Here is a 22318-nt window from a genome sequence, read left to right on the forward strand (position 1 = left end):
GCCCCGGGCAGGGCCCAGGCCGACCTGCTGGCCTTCCTGCGCTCGCAGGTGGACAGGGCGGAGGTGCACGCCGGCGTCAAGCAGGCCACCGAGTACGCCGCCGTGCCCTTCGACAGCTTCACGCTGCACAAGGTGTACCAGCTGGAGACCGGCCTGACCCGCCACCCCGAGGAGAAGCCCGTGCGCAAAGACAAGCGGGACGAGCTGGTGGAGGCCATCCAGTCGGCTGTGGAGGCCCTGAACAGCCCTGCTGAGAGCAGCCCCGACCAGCGGCCCTACACGGCCTCGGACTTCATCGAAGGTTGGCCGGCTCACCACTGGGGTGGGAAGTGGTGGGAGGGGCCCGGGGTCCCGGTCCAGGCAGGGCCGGGCTGCGGAGGTCTGCGGTGGCTTTGGGGATGAGACAGACGGCTTTGTGTGAGCCGCTTTAAGGATGAGGGACCACAGTGGCTGTGACCTGCAAGATGACTCAGCGTGGCCAGGGAAGGTGCAGAGTCAAGGAGGGAACAAAGGAAGCTGAGGGGAAGCTGACCAGGCAGCACCGCCAGGAACAGACTGACAGTACTGTTGACTGAAGCAAGCACAAATCCACCATGAGCCCAGGCCCGGACCGATTTAGACCAGTTCAGACTGGTTTGAACTGGCTGAAACTTGTTTAGACCAACTTAAAAAGCCTCTGACACTGGTTTAGACCTGTTTGAGCTGGCTGAGACTAGTTTAGACCAGTTTAAAAAGCCTCTGAGGCTGGTTTAGACCTGTTTGAACTGGCTGAGACTTGCTTAGACCAGTATAAAAAGCCTCAGACCGGTTTGACCTGGTTGAGGCCAGTTCGAACCAGCTGAGACCAGGTGGAAATGGCTTAGACCCATTTGAACTGGCTGAGACCAGCTTAGACCAGTTTAGATTGGTTTAGACCAGTTTGTACCATCTTAGACTGGTTTTATGGCAGCTTAGCCAAGAGCGGTTTTGAGTGTAACAGGCAGTTTTTGTTTTATGACTTCTTACAGGCACTTCTGGAGACAGGGTCCTTTCATCAGGTCACAGAACAATAATAACTAATGTGTGCCAGGCTGGTCTAGCTCTGTTTTGGAGAAGGAAATGGCACCCCACCCCACTCTTGCCTGGAGAATCCCAGGGACGGGGGAGCCTGGTGGGCTGCGGTCTATGGGGTCACACAGAGTCAGACACGACTGAAGCGACTTAGCAGTAGCAGCAGCAGCAGCAGCGGCAGCTCTGTTTTAGCAAGTTTACACTTACAGTGACCCCTTGGAGGGGGTGAGGGGATGGAGGCTCAGGTTAAGTAAATCACCTAAAATTGCTCCCTTACCAAGTGACAGTGGGGTGTGAACCCAGAATTCTGATTCCAGCATCCAGGTCCTTAACCACTGGGTCACACTGCAGGTCGTCAGAGCACCTGGAAGCTGAGAGTGAATGGCTCTTTTCTTCATGGATGCAGAGCAACCTTGTATTAACTTGCGTTTGTGCCAGTTTTAGAAGAAAGCTGCCTCCTCTTGGAAGTTTCTTGCAGGCTCTTCTTACTGACTTTTCCATTGTTACTGATTCAAAAATCAGCTGATAATTTGGTAGAGGAGCTGCCTTTGAGGTTGCCCAACTTTTCCTCCTGTTTCTGAATAGGACCTACTTCCCAGACACGTGGCTTGTCCACTCATCATGCTCCCTACTGGGTTCTGTAATGACCATCTCATCCACCTGCAAGCAGGACAAACTGCCTTTAGTCGTATCAGAAACCCTCCCTCTGCTCCTCATGCCTGTTCTCTTTGGACGCCTTCCAGTCTTACCGTTTTTCCCTTTACAGGTGAACTGTAAGTTAATGCAGTTTTGATATATTATCTTTTCGTATACCTGGAGCTCGGTAAAGAAATCTTACACAAGACCAAGCTTTTGATGTGTTTACTGAAAAAAAAAAAAAAAAAAAAGCATAACCTGAGAATTGTGAATTAAATTTTATTTGGGTGCAAAATGAGGACTTTAGCCAGGGACAGCATCTCAGACATCTCTGAGGATATGCCCCAAGAAGTGGGGTGGAGGTCAGGATGTATGTGATTTTGGTGAAGGGGGTCCGTGAAGCAACACATTTTGGAAGAAGGTTGCTGCTGGTCACGAGGAGCAGATGTCATTGTTTATGATTTTGGTACTTTTCCACATATAAGAAGATACAGGAAATAAGGCTCATAAAATCTCCTGAAAGTATCTGAGATCTGTTCCTCCAGTTTTTCCCAGAGAATTGAGTGCCTCGTTTTTACTCTCAACCTGAAACTCTTTTCAGGGTAAGTAAGTTGAAGGTCAGTGACTGCAATGGCCAGTGACTTCATCCTTGTAGAGGCAGATGACAAGTGTCCATTTTTCATCCATAGGTGTCAGGATTTTTTTGACTTATTTATTCTGAGGTATTAAAAGGCTCAGCACACCGGGAAGCTAGTAATCACAGGGTGAGCATTCGGTAAGTGTTTAAAATATCATGAGGCTGTAGCCTCTCATTTTTAGGGAGCTTGAGAGCTTATAAAACATTTCCACAACTGTTATTTGCCTAGCCAACTTCCAGGGAAAATCATTAAACATCCTTTAAAAGGAACTCCTGGTTGCCCCTCACACAAAACCGTTTCAAAAGAACTTGATTACAGGTCCGCGCCTGCACTGGGGCATGTTCACCCTTGTGGTTTTAATCTGCATTCGTGTTTGACATCTCTGCTTTTCTGTGCACAGTATCTTAAGTGTAAGGCCTGTGGTTCTCCATCAGGAGAGACCCGGACCTCTTGTCCCTGAGCTGATGTGGCATGACTGACTTCCTCTCAGAGACCGCTTGTCACGCTGCCCCGTGTGGGCAACACCCTGTGTGCAAAGGCAGGTCGGTCCACACACGCCTTCCAAACTTGGGGAACATCTACTCAGCTATTTCGTACGATTGTCGTACACATAGTTGATACCACTTTTTCATTCTTATCACAAAAGACTATGGAGGCAGTTTTTACTTTCTCAGTAAATGGGTGTCAACAAAAGATTCCACTGGCCAGGAACTGCAGGAAGGCAGAGTTAAATCCAGTGCAAGGAATAACTGTCAGACAGAGACGTTTCTGAACCAAGTGGGGTTTCCTTCTCTACAAGGATTCTGTCATCAGCTGGATAGCTGGAAGGTTGTAACTGATGACTCTGTCATCAGAGAGGTGGCTGGACTGAGTTACGTATGAAGGTCTTTGCAATCCTGGTTCATGATTCTTTGATCTACACCTAGTCGGGGAGAAAGAAGGGAAGAGAAAGGGTCTGATTTGGAATCTTTTTTCTATAGGAATTAGAACAAGTGACAGAACCTTGTAAGGATTAAGTCTGTCTTTGCGATAACATGTTTAGGTTTGTAAACTCGAAGTTTGCAACTCCCCTGGTGGCTCAGATGGTACAGAACCTGCCCACAGTGGGGGACACCCGGGTTCAATCCTTGGGTCGGGACGATCCCCTGGAGAAGGGAATGGCACCCCACTCTAGTGTTCTTGCCTGGAGAATCCCGTGGACAGAGGAGCTTGACAGGCTACAGTTTATGGGGTCACAAAGCATCAGACTGAATGACTAACGCTTTCACACTTTCACTTTCCATGTAATCAGAACAAGCGACAGAACCTTGTAAGGATGAAGTCTGTCTCTAAGATAACATGTTTGGTTTGTTAGCCTAACTTTGGACCCTTTTGTGTTTGGGTGTCAGCAGGCAGTTGAGTGGGAGTCCCTGGGCAGACCTGGGCTCCACACGCTTGTAGGGCTCCACACGAGGGTCACGGGTTGGCTGAACCCTGAATTCCTGTGATAAGGCTGGGGGTTCTTTGTGTTCAGACGAGGAATAATGAAAGTCTGAGAATGCTTCCGGATGATAATGGTTGTGTCAACTTAAAAGCCAGCCCTGGGGCAGGAGGCATGATGCCAGGGTGGGCTGGGCAACCCTGGTCCAGACCCCACACCTCCCAGCAGCTGGGTCTCCTTGTCCTTCAGTCAGAGGCCGAGTTTCATGTCCCCCAAGGCCCACCCGGCCCCACCTCCTGCAAATACAAAGCACAGCTTCAGCTTTGTTCCTCTTGGCTTTGCTGAGGGACTGTTCATGAGGGGTGCCCCAGTCCTCCGGATCCTGCTGTCTGGAAAGGAGGGATTCGGACAGTCTTCTCTGACCGTGGCCACTTCCTGCAGTTCCGTGAAACCTGCGGAGGGGAACGCCTGCTGATGACCGTCTAATTTGTTATCCACGCTGACTGAATTATTATCTATCTCTAAAAGATAGAGGAAGCGATGTTGACCCCTATTTCCAGATGTTTCTTCTGGCACTGATTTTTGCATTGGATTCTCATATAATAGCATGAATCTTTGGTACAACCATCTGGGAAAAGAAGATAAAGGAGAAAAACATGATCAGATCCTGCGCATTCGGAAACCCAACCATTTATCTCAAGTGAACAGAACACTGCCCTTTGTGGCTTAGCACCTCCTGTTCAGGTCTGAGTGGCACGACTTTTGGCTTTGATGGCATATTTTAAATAGAGCTCTGGCATCTGCAGCCATAAAACAATTTGTTGTTGTCTGGTCACTCAGTTGTGTCCGACTTGTTGTGACCCCATGGACTGCAGCGCACCAGGCTTCCCTATCCTTCACCATCTCCTGGAGCTTGTTCAAACTCATGTCCATCAAGTCGGTGATGCCATCCAACCATCTCATCCTCTGTTGTCCCCTTCTCCTCCTGCCTTCAATCTTTCCCAGCATCAGGTCTCTTCTAGTGAGTCAGATCTTCTCATTGAGTGGCCAGAGTATTGGAGCTTCAGCATCAGTCCTTCCAATAAGTATTCAGGATTGATTTCTTTTAGGAAAACAATGTAGCCTCCTGAATTATTATTGTAACCATCTAAACACTGGATAATGTGAGTCCTGTGTGAGGTGCTGTGTCTGCCTTCTCCGTGGGGTGGTTCTGAACCAGCCTGGGCAGCTCACTTGCTCCAGCTTTTCTAGGGTTAGTGGAAGCAAGAGTGGGTCAGATGCCACAAGATTTGATTTTAGGATGAGATGGAGCTGAGCCAAAAGTCACAAGAAAGTGAAGCTTTTGATGGTGCCCTGAGACCCGTTTTAAAACAAGGGGATGTGGAAGTGGCTCCAAAACCTTAGTGGCCGCTGCGCAGTGACCTCCTGTGCTCTGCAGCCAAGACTGGGGAGGGGCTGGGTTCCCAGGAGGCTGAGGCAGAGTGAGGATCCTGAGTGTTCTGCATCCTTTGTTGATGCCTCAGCTTAACCTCCAGGGATGCCCTGAGGACCACGATGCTAAGCTTTGCTAGACAAGTCAAGCCAGGTCCCAGGGCCGGGTATCTGGAGGGCTGGGTGCTTGAGGCCATGATGCTTGGTGTGCCTTTTTGTGACTTGGGGAGGAAAGGTAAGACAGGTGTTCAGGTGCATTTCCGGGCGCTTGGGGGGGCCTCTGGGGGTCTTGATGCAGAAATTAGAAAGAGGAGGGATTCTGTGCGGTGGGTGGGGTGTGGGGGGATGAGCAGATGGTTCACGGAGGTGGCTGCAGGCAGGACAGGATGGAGAGCTTGCAGTTTGCGGGCTTCTCATTCCAGGGGCTTCTCCTGTGGAGTGTGGGCTCTAGAGGGCTGGCTCAGTCGTTGTGGTGCATGGGCTTAGTTGCCATGGGATCCCATGGTGGGATCTTCCTGGACTAGGGATTGAACCCGTGTCCCCTGCAGTGGTAGGTGGAGTCTTATCCACTGTACCACCAGGGAAGTACCTGCACATACACCCTTGAACACAGCCCTTTTGTAGAGAGCACCGCCCCCCCAAACCCCCCCACACCCCAGTTCCTTTACATTGTAAATGTCTCTGTCAGCAGCAGCCAGAGTTTCCTGCATCACTAGTCAGGCTCTATCTGATTCTCTCAAGGATGGGAGCTTTTGGGGGGCAGTGCTGAGATTACCTTTTATGCTTTGCTTAGAGTATCAGCAGTCCCTGGGGTCTGTAAAGCATTTCTCATCCGTATCTGTCTGCTTCCACTGGGGCTGCTGATGAGAGGTGGGCGGGGGTCCATGGGGAGGTGGGCTGCCAGGTGCTGAACCTTGGCCCTGGTGGCTTCATCCTCCTTAAAGGAGCTGAAGGAACTGAGGTGCAGGAGGGCTGGACCCCAAGGGGAGTGGCTCCATCATGGAAATGCTGGCCTGCGTCCTGCCTGGCTCTCCTTCTGCCTTCAACCCCATCTTTGCTGTGAACGTAGATGAAGGGAAGGAATAGACTTTCCATCCTTGGAGGTTCCACTGGCTTATCAGTTGGTCTGGAAAACACAATCTGGAGATGTGGGTGTTTGTGGGGAGGACGCTGATGGTAGAGGACAGAGTGGAGGGGAAATGAGATTCCAGGAGGAGGTGGTGGGTTAGGTGTGGCCGGGAGTGTCAGAGCCTCCTTTCGAATGTCTGTTTCTTGCGTCTGTGTGGCTGCGTTGAGCTTTGTTTGTGACGCACCGGCTCTCCATCGCGTCGTGCGCGGTCTTCCGTTGCAGCACGCGGCCTCTTCAGTTGTGGCGCGTGGGCTGAGTTGCTCCATGGCGTGTGGGATCTTAGTTCCCTGACCAGGGATCAAGCCTGAGTCCTCTGCATTAGAAGGCAGATTCTTAACCCCTGGACCACCAGGGAATTCCCACAAAGTGTCATAGCTTCTTAAGTGGAGGGCTAGATGGGTAATAGGAGAGTTAAGCTCTGAGGTTTCTGAAGGCTTGGATGTTCAGTCTGTTCATTCATTGGGGGGCCCATGTGCCAGCGTCATCCATGCTGGGGGCAGCCAGAGTCACACACACGACCCCTGCCCCTCGAAGGTGATGACAGCAGAGTCACACCTTAAAGTGGTCCAGGGGAGAGATTGGCCCAGCCCACCGCAGGGTCAGCAAGGTCTTCACAGAGAAGGCTCAGGCCGGGGGCTGCTCTGCATAGTGGGAGAGACGAAGGCAGAACCTGGAGGCGTGTAAACCCTGGGATGTTCGGGGACCTGCAGGCGGGATGCTGGAGTATTCAGTAAGAGGATGTAGCTCTGGGTGGGAGGAGGTGTGGCAAGATGGTGACCCTGAAAATTAGTACCAAGATCATCACGGGTTTATGTGCATTTCAGGGTTTCTAGTTTACCCTACAGGGCGTGTGCCATTATTGACCATTTTTAATTTTGGCTAGCCTGGTCACTATGATAGCAGGATTTAGGGGATATTCGAGAGGGCTGACAGTTTGGGAAATAGTTTGGCAGTTCCTCAATGTGGGAAACATAGTTTCTGCATGACCCAGTGGTTCTGCTTAAAGGTATGACTCGAGAGAATGGAGAATGTATGTTCACACAGAAACTTGGATACAGATATTCATGACAGCCGGATGGTGGGAACAACCCACATGTCCACCTTTGGACGGACTGATGCACACCATATGACTTCCGTGCAAAATTACTTGCCACAGAAAGAAACAAACGACTGATCTACACTGCAAAGTGTACGTCCCTTGAAAACATGATGCTGAGTGAAGAGACTCCACGTACAGAAGACCACATATTGTGTGATCCACTTACCTGAGATGTCCAGAAGAGGCAAGTCTGTAGCGACAGGAAGTAGATTGCTGGTTGCCTAGGACCTCAGGTGGGTGGGTGGGAAGAGGGGTGAGGAGTGACTGCTAATATAGCTACAAGGTTTCCTTTTAGTGCAATGAAGCGCTCCAAAATTAGATGGTGGTAGTGGTTGCAAGAGAGAAGGCAATGGCACCCCACTTAAGTACTCTTGCCTGGAAAATCCCATGGATGGAGGAGCCTGGTGGGCTGTAGTCCATGTGGTCACTGGGAGTCAGGCACGACTGAGTGACTTCACTTTCACTTTTCACTTTCATGCATTAGAGAAGGAAATGGCAACCCACTCCAGTGTTCTTGCCTGGAGAATCCCAGGGACGGGGGAGCCTGGTCGGCTGCCGTCTCTGGGGTTGCACAGAGTCGGACACAACTGAAGCGACTTAGCAGCAGCAGCAGTGGTTGCAAATTTGGGAAACTCAGCAGTGGCCACAGGACTGGAAAAGGTCAGTTTTCATTCCAATCCCAAAGAAAGGCAATGCCAAAGAATGCTCAAACTACTGCACAATTGCACTCATCTCACATGCTAGTAAAGTAATGCTCAAAATTCTCCAAGGCAGGCTTCAGCAATACGTGAACCGTGAACTTCTGATGTTCAAGCTGGTTTTAGGAAAGGCAGAGGAACCAGACATCAAATTGCCAACATCTGCTGGATCATGGAAAAAGCAAGAGAGTTCCAGAAAAACATCTATTTCTGCTTTATTGACTATGCCAAAGCCATTGACTGTGTGGATCACAATAAACTGGAAAATTCTGAAAGAGATGGGAATACCAGACCACCTGACCTGCCTCTTGAGAAATCTGTACGCAGGTCAGGAAGCAATCGTTAGAACTGGACATGGAACAACAGACTGGTTCCAAATAGGAAAAGGAGTACGTCAAGGCTATATACTGTCACCCTGCTTATTTAACTTCTATGCAAAGTACATCATGAGAAACGCTGGACTGGAAGAAACACAAGCTGAAATCAAGATTGCCGGGAGAAATATCAATAACCTCAGATATGCAGATGACACCACCCTTAGGGCAGAAAGTGAAGAGGAACTAAAAAGCCTCTTGATGAAGGTGAAAGTGGAGAGTGAAAAAGTTGGCTTAAAGCTCAACATTCAGAAAACGAAGATCATGGCATCTGGTCCCATCACTTCATGGGAAATAGATGGGGAACCAGTGGAAACAGTGTCAGACTTTATTTTGGGGGGCTCCAAAATCACTGCAGATGGTGACTGCAGCCATGAAATTAAACAACGCTTACTCCTTGGAAGGAAAGTTATGACCAACCTAGATAGCATATTGAAAAGCAAAGACATTACTTTGCCAACAAAGGTCCATCTAGTCAAAGCTATAGTTTTTCCAGTGGTCAGGTGTGGATGTGAGAGTTGAACTGTGAAGAAGGCTGAGCGCTGAAGAATTGATGCTTTTGAACTGTGGTGTTGGAGAAGACTCTTGAGAATCCCTTGGACTGCAAGGAGATCCAACCAGTCCATTCTGAAGGAGATCAGCCCTGGGATTTCTTTGGAAGGAATGATGCTAAAGCTGAAAACTCCAGTACTTTGGCCACCTCATTCGAAGAGTTGACTCATTGGAAAAGACTCTGATGCTAGGAGGGATTGGGGGCAGGAGGAGAAGGGGACGACAGAGGATGAGATGGCTGGATGGCATCACTGACTCGATGGACGTGAGCCTGAGTGAACTCTGGGAGTTGGTGATGGACAGGGAGGCCTGGCATGCTGTGATTCATGGGGTCACAAAGAGTCAGACACGACTGAGCGACTGAACTGAACTGAACTGAGTGGTTGCAAAACTCTGTAAATACAGTGAAAAAAAAAAAAAAAGGGTGACTTGTACAGTTGAAACAGTGAATTGTTTGGTATGTGAATTACATCTCAGTAAAGCTACTTAAAAATAAATATGATATAATCTCTGTCCTCAAAGAAATGCAAAGGCTGGGAGATTAATGAAAAAGCTTTAAAAATAGTTGAGGTGGCGAAGACTTCTGCATCAAGGCTGCAGCCATGGAACAGGAGGGCAGGATAGGGCTCAGTACATTGGCAGGTGGTAGCTTTGGGGTCCAACCAAAAGCTTAGCGACTGAACAACAACAGCAATAGAATCCTGGGCTTGTTTTTTTTTTTTTTTTCTGGCCATGCTTCGAGGCAGCAGTTTCTTCGGTCCCCAAGCAGGGATCGAACCCTTGCCCCTGTGTGGAAGTACGGAGGATGGCGTGCATTGGACCATCAGGAAGTCCCCTGGGCTTTTCCGTAGGCATTTCTCCAGGGTGTGTAGTGAACACGCTTCCAGGAACATACTTAACATCACACTTTTTCAAAAGGGATTTTAGGCAGCAGTGGTATTTATTGATGTCAGACCTCTTTCCCCTTTATGTAAGTGCTAAATCATGTCTTTCTTATATGAGACACCAATACTGGCAGAGACTGGATGGGGAAGTGGGCAGAGTCTGGAAGAATGAAGACCTATATCTTACTTTTACTATAAGATTAATTCAACAGACAGAAATACAAAGAACTCTTGTTTACATGTTTCTGACCGTAGTCAACTGACTGCCTGAATGATGAGTTTCCAGTTTGGAAATCGTCTTCCAAACACACTGTCATTAGCCCGAGGCCAAGCATTCAAACATAAGAACCAAAAGCCTGCGTGCCATCGCTGGTCGGTGACCATTGGCAGAGGGCTAGGAGCTTGGCTGCAGGGTGGGCCAGATGTGAGGCCACAACACAGCTGGGCCTCCTGCTGCTGTTGAAGGGACAAAAGCTTTGAGGGCAAAACCCAGTCCAACGGGTGTCAGGACCCGCAGAGGCTTGGCAGCATATGGCAGGGTGGCCATGCAGAGCAGGTGGTGCAGAGTTCAGGGGCTCAACAGGGATGAGGTGCAGGAGTCAGCTGGACCCAGGGGAGAGGCGGGAGATGTGATCCGAATCAGGTCAGGTGCGGGAGTCAGCTGGACCCAGGGGAGAGGCGGGAGATGTGATCCGAATCAGGTCAGGTGCAGGAGTCAGCTGGACCCAGGGGAGAGGCGGGAGATGTGATCCGAATCAGGTCAGGTGCGGGAGTCAGCTGGACCCAGGGGAGAGGCGGGAGATGTGATCCGAATCAGGTCAGGTGCGGGAGTCAGCTGGACCCAGGGGAGAGGCGGGAGATGTGATCCGAATCAGGTCAGGTGCGGGAGTCAGCTGGACCCAGGGGAGAGGCGGGAGATGTGATCCGAATCAGGTCAGGTGCGGGAGTCAGCTGGACCCAGGGGAGAGGCGGGAGATGTGATCCGAATCAGGTCAGGTGCGGGAGTCAGCTGGACCCAGGGGAGAGGCGGGAGATGTGATCCGAATCAGGTCAGGTGCGGGAGTCAGCTGGACCCAGGGGAGAGGCGGGAGATGTGATCCGAATCAGGCAGGAGGGGTTGGCACCCTTTGTTCTTCAGTCAGTCGTGTCTGACTCTTTGCGACCCCATGACTGTAGCACGCCAGGCTTCCCTGTCCTTCACCACCTCCCAGACTGTGCTCAAACTTATGTCCATCGAGTCGGTGATGCCATCCAACCGTCTCATCCTCTGTCATCCCCTTCTCTTCCTGCCTTCAGTCTTTCCCAGCATCAGGATCTTTTCTAATGAATTGGTTCCTCACATCAGGTGGCCAGCCGGAGTTTCAGCTTCAGCATCAGTCCTTCCAATGAATATTCAGGACTGATTTCCTTTAGGATGGACTGGTTGGATCTCCTTGCAGTCCAAGGGACTCTCAAGAGTCTTCTCCAATACCACAGTTCAAAAGCATCAATTCTTTGGCCCTCAGCCTTCTTTATGGTCCACCTCTCACATTCGTTCATGACTACTGGAAAAACTATAGCTTTGACTAGATGGACCTTTTTCGGCACCCGGGGATAAGTGTTTATTCAACAGACATTTATTGAATGTCTACTGTGCATTGGGCATGGCCCCGGGGGCTGTGCTGGCAGACCTTAGGATGAGGGCTGTGGGCGTCTCTGAAAGGAGCCCCCACAGTTCTCATGTAGGTAATATTTTGTTACTGAAATCCTATGAATTTCCAGCCATTTCCTAAGAGAGTCTCACTAGTTGCCAATGTTCCCAAAAGGCAATAGTTTGAACTTTTTATTCATTTTCAAGTTCATGGTTGAACCTCCTCAACTTTTGAATATGTAGAGTTTATTAATAGTATGGCGTATGCTTGACCTTCTCTCCATATTTAATGAAATCATTCATCTCAGGAATCTCTACCCACAAACTCAACGGCCCTGGAATTCATGAAAAATAGCAGACTGTGTGTGGCCTCACATAAAGTGTGTGAATATAAAAGTATGTCTCGTACCCTTCAATTATGTGCCAAATTTATTCAGAATCAGTCATGTCCTTTGCAGATGAGTGAATAACAGAGAGGCATACATCAAATGCTCAGAGTGCGATCTAAACAGACCCTACTTTATGTGGCTCAAGGTACAATGAGCCTGATAGCAGTTCTTGCTTAAACTTTTAAGTCCAGACAAATACTATGAAAGATAAATGGGCAGAAGATACGAACAGATCATAAAGAAGAGACATGGATGCCTGAAAATCACATGCAAAAGTGAGAAGTAGATAAAAATTAAAAATTGAATATTAAATTGCCCTAATAAAAATGGCAGTCCATGACATTGGTAGGGTGAAATGAACATTTATACCTAGTAATGTGAATATAAATGGATGCAGCCATTCTGTAAGGCAGTTTCTGACAAGAGCTGCTAAAATGTTCATACCTTTTCCCAGTATTTTCATTTCTGAAGACTTGTTCTCAAAATGCCCGTCAATGTTTACATCAAGAAGGTTCACCGCAGAAATGCTTGTAATAGTGAAAAAAAATAGAAACAACCCAAATGCCTGAGAGTAGGAGACTGGTAAAATCACGTTGTTGTTGTGACATCACTAAGTCGTGTCTGACTATTTGCAGCCCCATGGAGTGCAGCACACCAGGCTTCCCTGTCCTTCAGTATCTCCCAGAGCTTGTGATGCCGTCCAAGCATCTCATCCTCTGTCGCCCCTTCTCCTCTTGCCCTCAGTCTTTCCCAGCATCAGAGTCTTTTCCAGTGAATCAGCTCTTCACCTCAGGTGGCCAAAGTATTGGAGCTTCAGCTTCAGCGTCAGTCCTCCAATGAATATTCAGGGTTGATTTCCTTTAGGATTGACTGGTTGGATCTCCTTGCAGTCCAAGGGACGTTCAAGAGTCTTCTCCAACACCACAGTTCAAAAGCATCAGTTCTTCGGTGCTCAGCTTTCTTTATGGTCCAACTGTCACATCTGTACATGACCACTGGAAAAACCATGGCTTTGACTAGATGGACCTTTGTCAGCAAAGTGATGTCTCTGCTTTTTAGTATGCTGTCTACGTTTGTCATAGCTCTGCTTCCAAGGAGCAAGTGTCTCTTAATTTCATGGCTGCAGTCACCATCTTCAGTGATTTTGGAGCCCAAGAAAATAAAGTCTGTCACTGTTTCCATTGTTTCCCCATCTATTTGCCATGAAGTGGTGGGACTGGATGCCAAGATCTTCATTTTTTGAATGTTGAATTTTAAGCTGTTTCACTCTCCTCTTTCACCTTCATCAAGAGGCTCTTTAGTTCCTCTTTGCTTTCTGCCATTAGAGTGGTATCATCTGCATTTCTCAGGTTGTTGATACTTCACCCAGCAGTCTTGATTACAGCTTGTGATTCACCCAGCCCGGCATTTTGCATAATGTATTCTATTGTACAGAAACCAAAAATCATTTATTAACTACTAATAGAATGGGACAACTGTGTCATGGGAAAAACTGTAATTTTAGCTGTGAAAGTACTGATAAAGTTTTCATCTAACTATAAAAATTAAGAGGATGAAAATATCAAAGCATTTATAGTTTTATTTGCAAGTGGTAGAATTATAGGTGATGCTGTGTTTCCAGACACGATAATCTGTTGCTCTTACACTTTGCAAAAGGATATAGCAGCGCCTGAATGATGTTGACATGATTAAAAAGGAAAGTAGCATCTGATCTCCACAAAGTGACTGAATCTGATGTTTGGGATAGACGCTGAATCCAGGGTGGTGGTGTCCATGCATTTCTGTCCTGCTTCTGGAGACTCAGACGAGAAAAATAACATTGTAGGTCATGTTCTAGGTCTTGAGCAGTCTTGAGCCTCAATAACAGGGCTGGAGGAGGCTGCCAGCCTGCAGAGGTGAGGGTCATTCTTAGGAAGGCGATGACCAGCCTCTTGGAAGAGGCCTGAGCACAGCTTCTTTGTGTCCTCCCTCATCATGATGGGTGGCAGGTGTCTGGCTGGGGGCAGGACCCAGCAGACAGCCGTGCGGTCACCCTCATCAGCTCTGCAGGACTCTGGCCCTGGATCCTTGGCCCCTAAACAGCAGTTTGGCGGAGCTTGCGTTCCACTGATGCCCCGCAGCTCTGATGCTGTCTGCCTGACTTCTGGTCCCTGCGGCATCTAACTCTGCTTTCTGACTTTCCTTAAAGCCCTCCCGGGACTTCTCGAAGAGAAATGGGGGCTTCAAATGTCAAGAAAGAGGAGAACAAGGCACCTCTTTTTCCTCCTCTTGTAAAAAGACCCTACTGTTGATGGTGCCTTTTTTAAAAGCCTGTCTCTCCCCTTTCCCTTCTTTTCCAAAAATAGGTCTTGTGAAAGTCAGTGTGAGCTGCAGCAGCCTCGCATATGTGGCTTCCCATCTGCAGCTCGGTCTGCACAATTCGCCATATATTTAGCTGCCTAAATCGGGACTGTTCCGTGTGCTGATTCAAGAGGGGCTGGGAAGTCACATGGGCGAGCAGGGCTGTTTGTTGGTCAGGACTGGCTGCTGGATGCTCTCGGCTCTCACCCGCAGATCCAGAAGTGAGAGATATTTGGGGACATCAAGAGAGCAGATGGCCCATGAAGGCAGCTGGCCCAGGCAGTAATTAGTCCAGGGAGGCGATGGGTCATTTTCTGAGCTTGGAGCAGAATTTCGCGCCTGTTGTTGCCATTCAAGTTGCAGAGTGAGGCTTCGGGTAGAACTGGTAGGGCTGGAAACTGTCAGTGAGTCACCACAGCTGAGAGACGACAGCTCGGCTTTGCTTCCCCAGTGAAAGGTTCCTAGCAAGAAGATAGAAGGGGAGAGGTTCTGTTTGGTTTAAGTTTAAAAGCAGAGGTACTCAACTCCTTTTTCAATGAATGGGTCATTCCTTTTTAAGTTTTGTTTATTTATTTTTGGCTGGGCTGGGTCTTTGCTGCTGCAGTCTTTTCTCTAGTTGGGGCTGGTAGGCTGTGCTCTCATTTCTGTGCCCAGGCTTCTCGTTACAGAGCATGGGCTCTGGGGTGCTTGTACTTCAGCAGGTGTGGTGCTCAGGTTAGTTGCCCCTCGGCCTGTGGAATCTTCCCGGACAAAGGATCAAACTCATGTCCCCTGAATTGGAAGGTACATTCTTAACCACTGGACTCCCAAGGACATCCTCGACTCTTTCACAGGGCTAGAGAAAGATGAATTTGTCGAGGGAGCTGGTGAAAACCCAAGATGGGGTATTTGGCGCCAACCCCATCTCCTCCTCCTTCACGGCACTTGTGTCCCGTGATGGCTAAGCTTTCTGCATCCCTCGCTAGCCTGAGCTGAGGGACCGCTTCTCGTATCCCTTGGTAGCCCTGACACTTAAGTGGAGTGTCTGGTACATGTTTGTTGAATGAATACATGAACGCATCCGGCACAGGAAGAGGGATTGGCCTGCACGGGAGCAAGGAGAAAGCTTCCTTTGAAACGGAGAAGAGGGTGGCTCTGCACTCTGATGAGTCAAGTTTTGCTCATTTGATTTTTTTTGTCTGAGAGAGTGACTAGGAATTTAAGGTCGGAACATACAAAGAAGCACTGTACTTACTATTCAGTAAATGACAGTGATGATTTCATGTGACGCTTTTATTCGTCTGTATCTCTGTGTGTTTGAGTCTTTAAAGTAGAAAGCTAATTTAACGTGCGTTTGGCATTTCTCTTGCAGTAACCATCCTAGTCCACGCCCATGGTCCGTCTTCCTCCTCTTCCGGGGACCCCTTACCCTCCGCTTCACGGTGTTCTCTCTGCTGTTAACCCGTCTCCGGTGACCTGGCCCCCGTCGCTCGTCTCTGTGCTTCACCTGTAGGAGATGCATTTTCTGCCCTTGAAAGGGGAGCCAGTGTCTTTTCTTGGACATATTTGCAATCACAGCTGCATATAATTAGTTTTTACAATCTTGGTCTATGTAAAGTGCAAACCCTCCCATTCTGCTGTGATTCATGGGCAGGTAAAAGAGCTCTGCACCAGTTAGTTTGTGTGTGTGTGTGTGTGTGTGTGTGTCTTCCCCACTCATCCAGCAGGCACTTCTCCGACACCAGCTGGGTGTCCTGCAGTTCAGCTCAGTTCTGATACCTTCTACCTGGAGGTACATCCGATTCCACGGGTGTAAAGGGCTCAGTCCCACAAGACTGCCCTCTTCCCTCACTTCAGACCTCAGGTTATCACATGTGCTTGTGACCAACCAGCTGTAGGCTGGAAGTTCCAACGGCCCCTTCTGGGTTCAGTTAATTTCCTAGAGCAGCTCACAGAACTCAGAGAGACATTTTACTCAATTGCTGGTTTATTATGAAAGGGTGCAATGGAGGTTGCTGATGAGCATCCAGGTCGGAGCCATCTGTAGAGCAGGCATGTGGGGAGACGGGAGCTCCCTGGTCTCTCCGGGTCCCACCCCCCCAGTGTCTCCACCTGTTCACCGACCTGGCTGCTCTCTGAAGCCTCATGCCTTTGGGATCTTTATGGAGGTGTCATCACTCAGGCCTGAAGGATCGTTAACTCCACTCCCAGCCCTTCTCCAGAGAACGTGGGGTGGGGCTGAAAACTCCAAGCTTCTAGTCATGACTCTGTCTTTCCAGTGACCAGCCCCCAAACCGCAGCCCACCCAGAGTCACCTCAACAGAACAAAAGACACTCCTGTCACCCAGGACATCCCAAGGGTCCCCAGGAACCAGGGCGGAGGCCAGCATACATTTTCCACAGTGTCCCAGATGGGGACATGTATAAGACTATCCCATCCTTCTGCGGGCTTCTTTCATGAGTTTGGCTTGGGAGCCAGGCTGCCCGGATTTAGATCTCAGCTGAGCCGTTTAGCTAACTGGCACAGGAGATGCCGTGAGCACGAAGCTGGCTTTCCCAGGGCCTGAGGTTTATCCATGACAGTTTGGTTGTGCTGACCCCAGTGAGTCCCCCAATTGTGGGAGACTCGGCTGCACGCTTTGTGGTAGAGGGGACTGCGTGTGCACTTAGCCCTGTAAATAGAGAAAGAGTGACTTCCACTCAGTCTGTCTGCACAGTGAGTGAGTGGAAGTCGCTCAGTCGTGTCCGACTCTTTGCGACCCCATAGACTGTAGCTCACCAGGCTCCTCATCCATGGGATTCTCCAGGCAAGAATACTGGAGTGAGTAGCCATTCCCTTCTCTGGGGGATCTTCCTGACCCAGGGATCAAACCCAGGTCTCCTGCACTACAGGCAAGATTGTTTACCTCTGAGCCACCAAGTGGACATTACTAATACCTCGTGGGATTGTCACAAGGATATATGGGTTCATACAGATAAAGCTTTTATAGCATCCCCGGCACAGTAAGTGTTAATTATTACTACTATTTTTGTTATTTGTTGGTGGGCCTGGGGGAGGCATTTTTATAGCCCCAGACATTTTTTAGACTCCTTCCCTGGCTTCTTACACTCTCCTGAATTATAATTAACCTTCCCTAAGACACCACAGTTGTGGTAAGTTCATTTCCCTTTCTTGACTCATGTCCAAAATGCCATTTAATATATGCAAAGTTAAAAGTTTTGAAAAGTTCTTCTCATGAAATTAGAGTTCGGTTCTAACCCAGTGTTAATATTGTGATTGTCGGCGGTCATTTTTCAGTGTCTGTATTAAGCAGACTAATCGTAGTTTTGTGCATGTGTCTGTTGATGTAAGAGAGTGTCTCTTGGGAAGTGTATAATGTAGAGAATTTTGAACCTGGGGTGACTATCCGTGTTCGCATTTATTTCAGCACATCTTAGGATGTGAGTTTTCCTTCTTTCTTGTTCCTGCCTTGGGACCGCCGTGTTCCATTCTCAAGCCCCAAGCCTCCTGTGGCTGGAGTGCAATGATTTTGCGATCCCTGCAGTGTCTTCCTGATGAGAATCCTCTCGGGAGATGGAGGCAGGGGAAGGGTCTCGTGGTTGGCGTGTGAAAAAGCATTTCTGTGCTGAGAACTCCGAGCGGCAGATGAGGGCCACGCCCTGGGGCGGAAGCTGCAGGCTCCTTTGTTAGCGCTGTGACTTCGAGCCTGCTGACGTTTACGAGTAGTGGAGTCCTTCAATGCCCGCCTATTTTTCTTGTCTGAGATTTCACCCATCATTCTTACTGACTCCACTCATCATGTTAACTGCGATTTAGATGCTTGTGTCTCTGGCCCCAGACTCCCTTGTCCCGCCTTTGAACTTGGTGCAGACTCTGTCGTGACCTTGGCATGTGGTGGTCCCTCCTGCCTTGGTGGGGTGGGGGGACCGTGTCCTCACTCCCATGACAGAAACTGAATGGCCAGTGCTCTTGGGACCCCGGACCAGTGGGACCGAGCAGGAGCGGAAATAAAGGAAATGCATCCTTTTCTTTCTGGACCCACAGCTACCGCTGGGAGGTGGGATGGCCACCTCTTTGGGGGTGTTGGTTGGAGTGAAATTGTTTGTCTTTCTAAAGCAATACTGTATTTTAGGATATAGTTGATTTCGTAGTGCTTTTCAAATATTAACCCGATATATAAGTTTCTGGGGGCAGATCGTGAGTAAATCTTAAAGCACAAGCTTTCAGGAATAAAATTTAAGCTCTTCAGAGTTGTCAACTTGAGGAGGAAAGAGAAATGAGATAATCCTTCAGAAAGGAAGCGTCATGTGGAAGTGTGAGTTGGCGTCTGAATGTAGGTTAACTTTCTTCCCCAGGAGTAACGGTGAAAGGATGCCTCTTCACCCTCGGCGTCCTGAAAGGACGTGTGGTGAATCCCGAGGCAGTCACATGGGCGTTAGCAGCAGCAGCCTCTCAGCTCCTGCTCCTCCGGGCACCATCCCGGGCACTGGGAGCCCGAAGTGCAAACCCAGACAGAGCACAGCTCATGGAGTTTGCATTCCAATTGGGGAAGAGAGTAAATATAAATCTGAAGGAGCAGATCACACAGCAAGAGGAAAGATGGGTTCCTTTATCAGGGAAATAAAGGCACTGTGGCTCAGATGGTCAAGAGTCTGCCTGCAATGAGGCAGAACCTGGGTTCAGTCTCTGGGTCAGGAAAATCCGTTCCAATATTCTTACCTGGAGAATCCCATGCACAGAGGAGCCTGGCGGGTCACAAAACATTGGACAAAACTGAGCAACTAACGTGCATACACAAGTGGAGGGCTTCTGGGGAGAACACTTCAGTCTGAAATACAGTGATCAGATGAGGTCGTGCTGGGGCGTGACAGGTGGACAGAAATGTGGAGAAGGTGAAGGAGCTGGGCCTTCATACACCTCGGAGGGCAGGGTGGGGGGATCCAGAGAGGAGAGGTGGGGCGCTGGCTCAGCCCGGGAGCCTGCCTGGTGCCTGGCATGGGGACAGTGTGGGCTGGACAGAGCTGTTGGGAAAGAGAGGGGAGATGGAGCCAGTGGTGGGTGGCCAGGGGGCTGCATATCTCATGGACCATTGTGGGGACTTACTTTACATGCCTCAGTGAAATGGGAGATTCAGGCTGGTTTTCAGTTGAGGTGGGTAACATGATCTGACTTAAATTTTGGAAGGGTGATTTTGGGTGCTGTGTTGGGAGCAGACCGTGGAGCTGGTAGAAGCTGGGCGACCTCTCCGGGGCTGTTACAGAGAGCATGCACAGGTTGTGTGGCTGGACCAGTATGGGGACAGGGGAGATGCTTGGCAGTGGTCGGATGCTGGGCATGTTTTGAGAATGGAGCAAGCATGTTTGCCAGTGGATGGATGAGCAAGATCAGGGAGTCGGGGTTGATGCTGGAGACTTGAGTCTGAGCATCCAGGGGACGCGTTGCTGTCAACGGAGGTGGGCAGATTCTGGGCGGCCCGTGTGCATGCCTGTGTGTGCGTGTGCACGCACGTGTGTGTGTTTGGGGTGGGGGTAGAAGGATCTATATTGTGTCTTTCTCATGTCTAAACTGTATGAAGCTCATTTTTTTAGAAAATTGTAAGTTCTCCGATTAGATTTCCTGAACAAGTACACACCCTTGTGCACACGCACGATATCCTCGGGGAAGTGGGTCCTGTGTGACTGATGGTGGCCATCACTGGTCCCGGGACTGCAGGGCAGGTACCATCAGTGGAGCCTGGAAGTCCAGGATCAAGGTGTGGGCAGGTTTAGTTCCGTCCCAGCACTTTATCACTGGCCTGCAGACGGCTGCCCCTACTGTGTCCTCCTGTGCTCTTCCCTGCAAACGTGTATCCCTCATGCCTCTCTGTGTCCTGACCTCCTCATCATATAAGGGAACCAGTCAGATTGGATTAGGACCCCCTAACAGCCTCACAGGGACATGCTCACCTCTTTAGAGCTCGTGTCTCTAAACACAGCACCTTCTGAGGTGCTCGGGGTGGTTAGCCTGTGAATTTTTGGAGGACAAAATTCAGCTGCTGCTGTCTGTCTTCTTTGGTATCTGGGAACCTGAAGGGGTGTCAGTAGAGCGTTTTGCATGTGTGCACTTGTTTGTGCTCAGTCCCTTGGTCGTGTCTGACTCTGTGACCCTGTGGACTGTAGCCCACCAGGCTCCTCTGGCTGTGGGATTCTCCAGGCAGGAATACTGGAGTGGGTTGCCATTTCCTCCTCAGGGAATCTTCCTGACTCAGGGATTAAATCTGCGTCTCCTGTGTCTCCTGCACTTGGCCAGGCAGACTTCTTACCACTCCCACCGGTAGTTAGTGTTAGTTGCTCAGTCGTGCCTGACTCTTGCGACCCCACCAGACTTCTCTGTCCATGAGATTTTCCAGGCAAGGATACTGGAGTGGGTTGCCATTTCCTTCCCCAGGGGATCTTCCCAACTCAGGGATCGAACCCGGGTCTCCTGGACTACAGGCACATACTTTACCGACTGAGCTACAAGGGAAGCCCCACCTGGAAATGACTCCTGAAATGAGATTGTCAATAATATTCCTCACATTAAAGAGCAAAACACTGGAGTAAATGCTTTTGCTGTGTATATTCATTTCACTCTCTCAGGACTCTATTAAGTGCTTGTGATGAATTAGGCTTTGAAACAGAGAAGGCACCACTGTGGGGTGCAGACTGTTGCGCTGAGAGCCCGGTGGTCAAGGTGGCGTGTGGGCCAGCTGTCCGGGCGCCGGCAGGCTGGCCTCTGGATTTGTCACTGTTACTAATCTGATGCAGCTGGATTTCTTCTCTTTCTTCCATTCTTCCTGTATTGCAAGATCGGGATACTTTGGTTTTCTCACTAATTCTGTCTTCACCCTCACTCACGTCTCAACTGTAGTTGTTGAGGCTTGTGAATGCCAACTCTGTCCATTGAAAACGCCTCCATTCCTTGGCTTTCCAGGTACCACGTTCTGCTTTTCTGCCAATTTCCCTAGCTGTTCCTTTCCAGCCTCCTTCACGGGTCACCCGTGGACGTGGCTGCCCAGCTGGATGAGGAGAACTCTCTCACTCTTCTCTGTTTCAAAGCCTAATTTTAATGTGGACTATTTTGAAAATCTTTATCGAATTTGTTGCAGCATTGTTTCTGTTGTTTATGTTTTGGATTATTTTTTTGGCCACGGGGCATGTGGGATCTTAGCTGCCTGACCAGGGATCGAACCCACAACCCCTGCGTTAGGAAGGTGAAGTCTTAGGCACTGGACTGCCAGGGAAGTGTCCCCTAAAGTGGATTTTATCAAATGGGGAAAACGGGGCATCTTGAGACCCTTACTGGTATACAGCACCCTGCACGGCCCTTTTAAGGACAGTAGGTGTCGAGGGTGGAAGGGTCCTTTGGTCTCAGGCTTGTTCATAGGCGTTCACGCTCATGGCAGGCCTCTGAAGGATGGAACCTCTGTCATACCAGGTCTCTGCAGCCGGAATGCTCCTTTCCTGGTGCCGTTCAGAGTGAGGCATCAGAGTGCTTCAGGGTGGAGAAGGTCTTCCCTCACCTGCTAGAACCGTTCTGCAGCAGGGTGCTGGGCTCCTGCGATGGCCTCGCAGGGTGTGGGAACCCCTGAGTGTGGAGGCGATGGGACTGCAGTCTCTAAGGCATGCTTCCTGGCCTCCGCTGCACCGTGAAGTCTCTTGGGGTGTCCTGGCCACACTCATTGGATCAGGATCTTGGGGGCCGGGACCAGGGCAGCCCCTGGAGGATGCCGGCGAGCAGGTGCAGACATGAGCTGCTGCCCTGATGGAGACACCAGCCCTAGAGCTGAGACAGCCTCACAGGCAGTTCTCAAGGCCGTGCATGTCCGGGAGCGGGTCTCTGGAAGTTGTGATTCTCCAGGTGGAATATTATGAAACCTGCTTGACCTTCGCTCTGTAACCAGCACGTGACCTTCATCTGGGGGGAACTGAAGTCGTTCTTCTTCCTTTCCTTCTCCCCAAATAATATTCTGGCTCACATTCACGCACTTCAAGGGCTTTGTGTATTAACTGCTGTATATGTACTTCAGTCCTCACGAGGACCCTGGGAG

At 49.6% G+C, this 22318-nt stretch overlaps 1 protein-coding gene across 1 annotated transcript in view; it reads left to right on the forward strand.

Annotated features, from left to right (window-relative positions):
- The window catches only part of CSGALNACT1 (chondroitin sulfate N-acetylgalactosaminyltransferase 1), a 216981-nt gene that overhangs the window by 134583 nt on the left and 60080 nt on the right, over window positions 1-22318 (forward strand). The window contains exon 4 of the mRNA XM_010846399.1: window positions 1-301. This exon is cut by the window's left edge and continues 13 nt beyond it. Coding sequence (XP_010844701.1) covers window positions 1-301 — 301 coding nt within the window. The remainder of the gene's footprint in view (window positions 302-22318) is intronic.

Source organism: Bison bison, unplaced genomic scaffold (genome assembly GCF_000754665.1).
Source record: "Bison bison bison isolate TAMUID 2011002044 unplaced genomic scaffold, Bison_UMD1.0 scf7180017864236, whole genome shotgun sequence".
In the NCBI taxonomy this organism is placed as follows: Eukaryota; Metazoa; Chordata; class Mammalia; order Artiodactyla; family Bovidae; genus Bison; species Bison bison.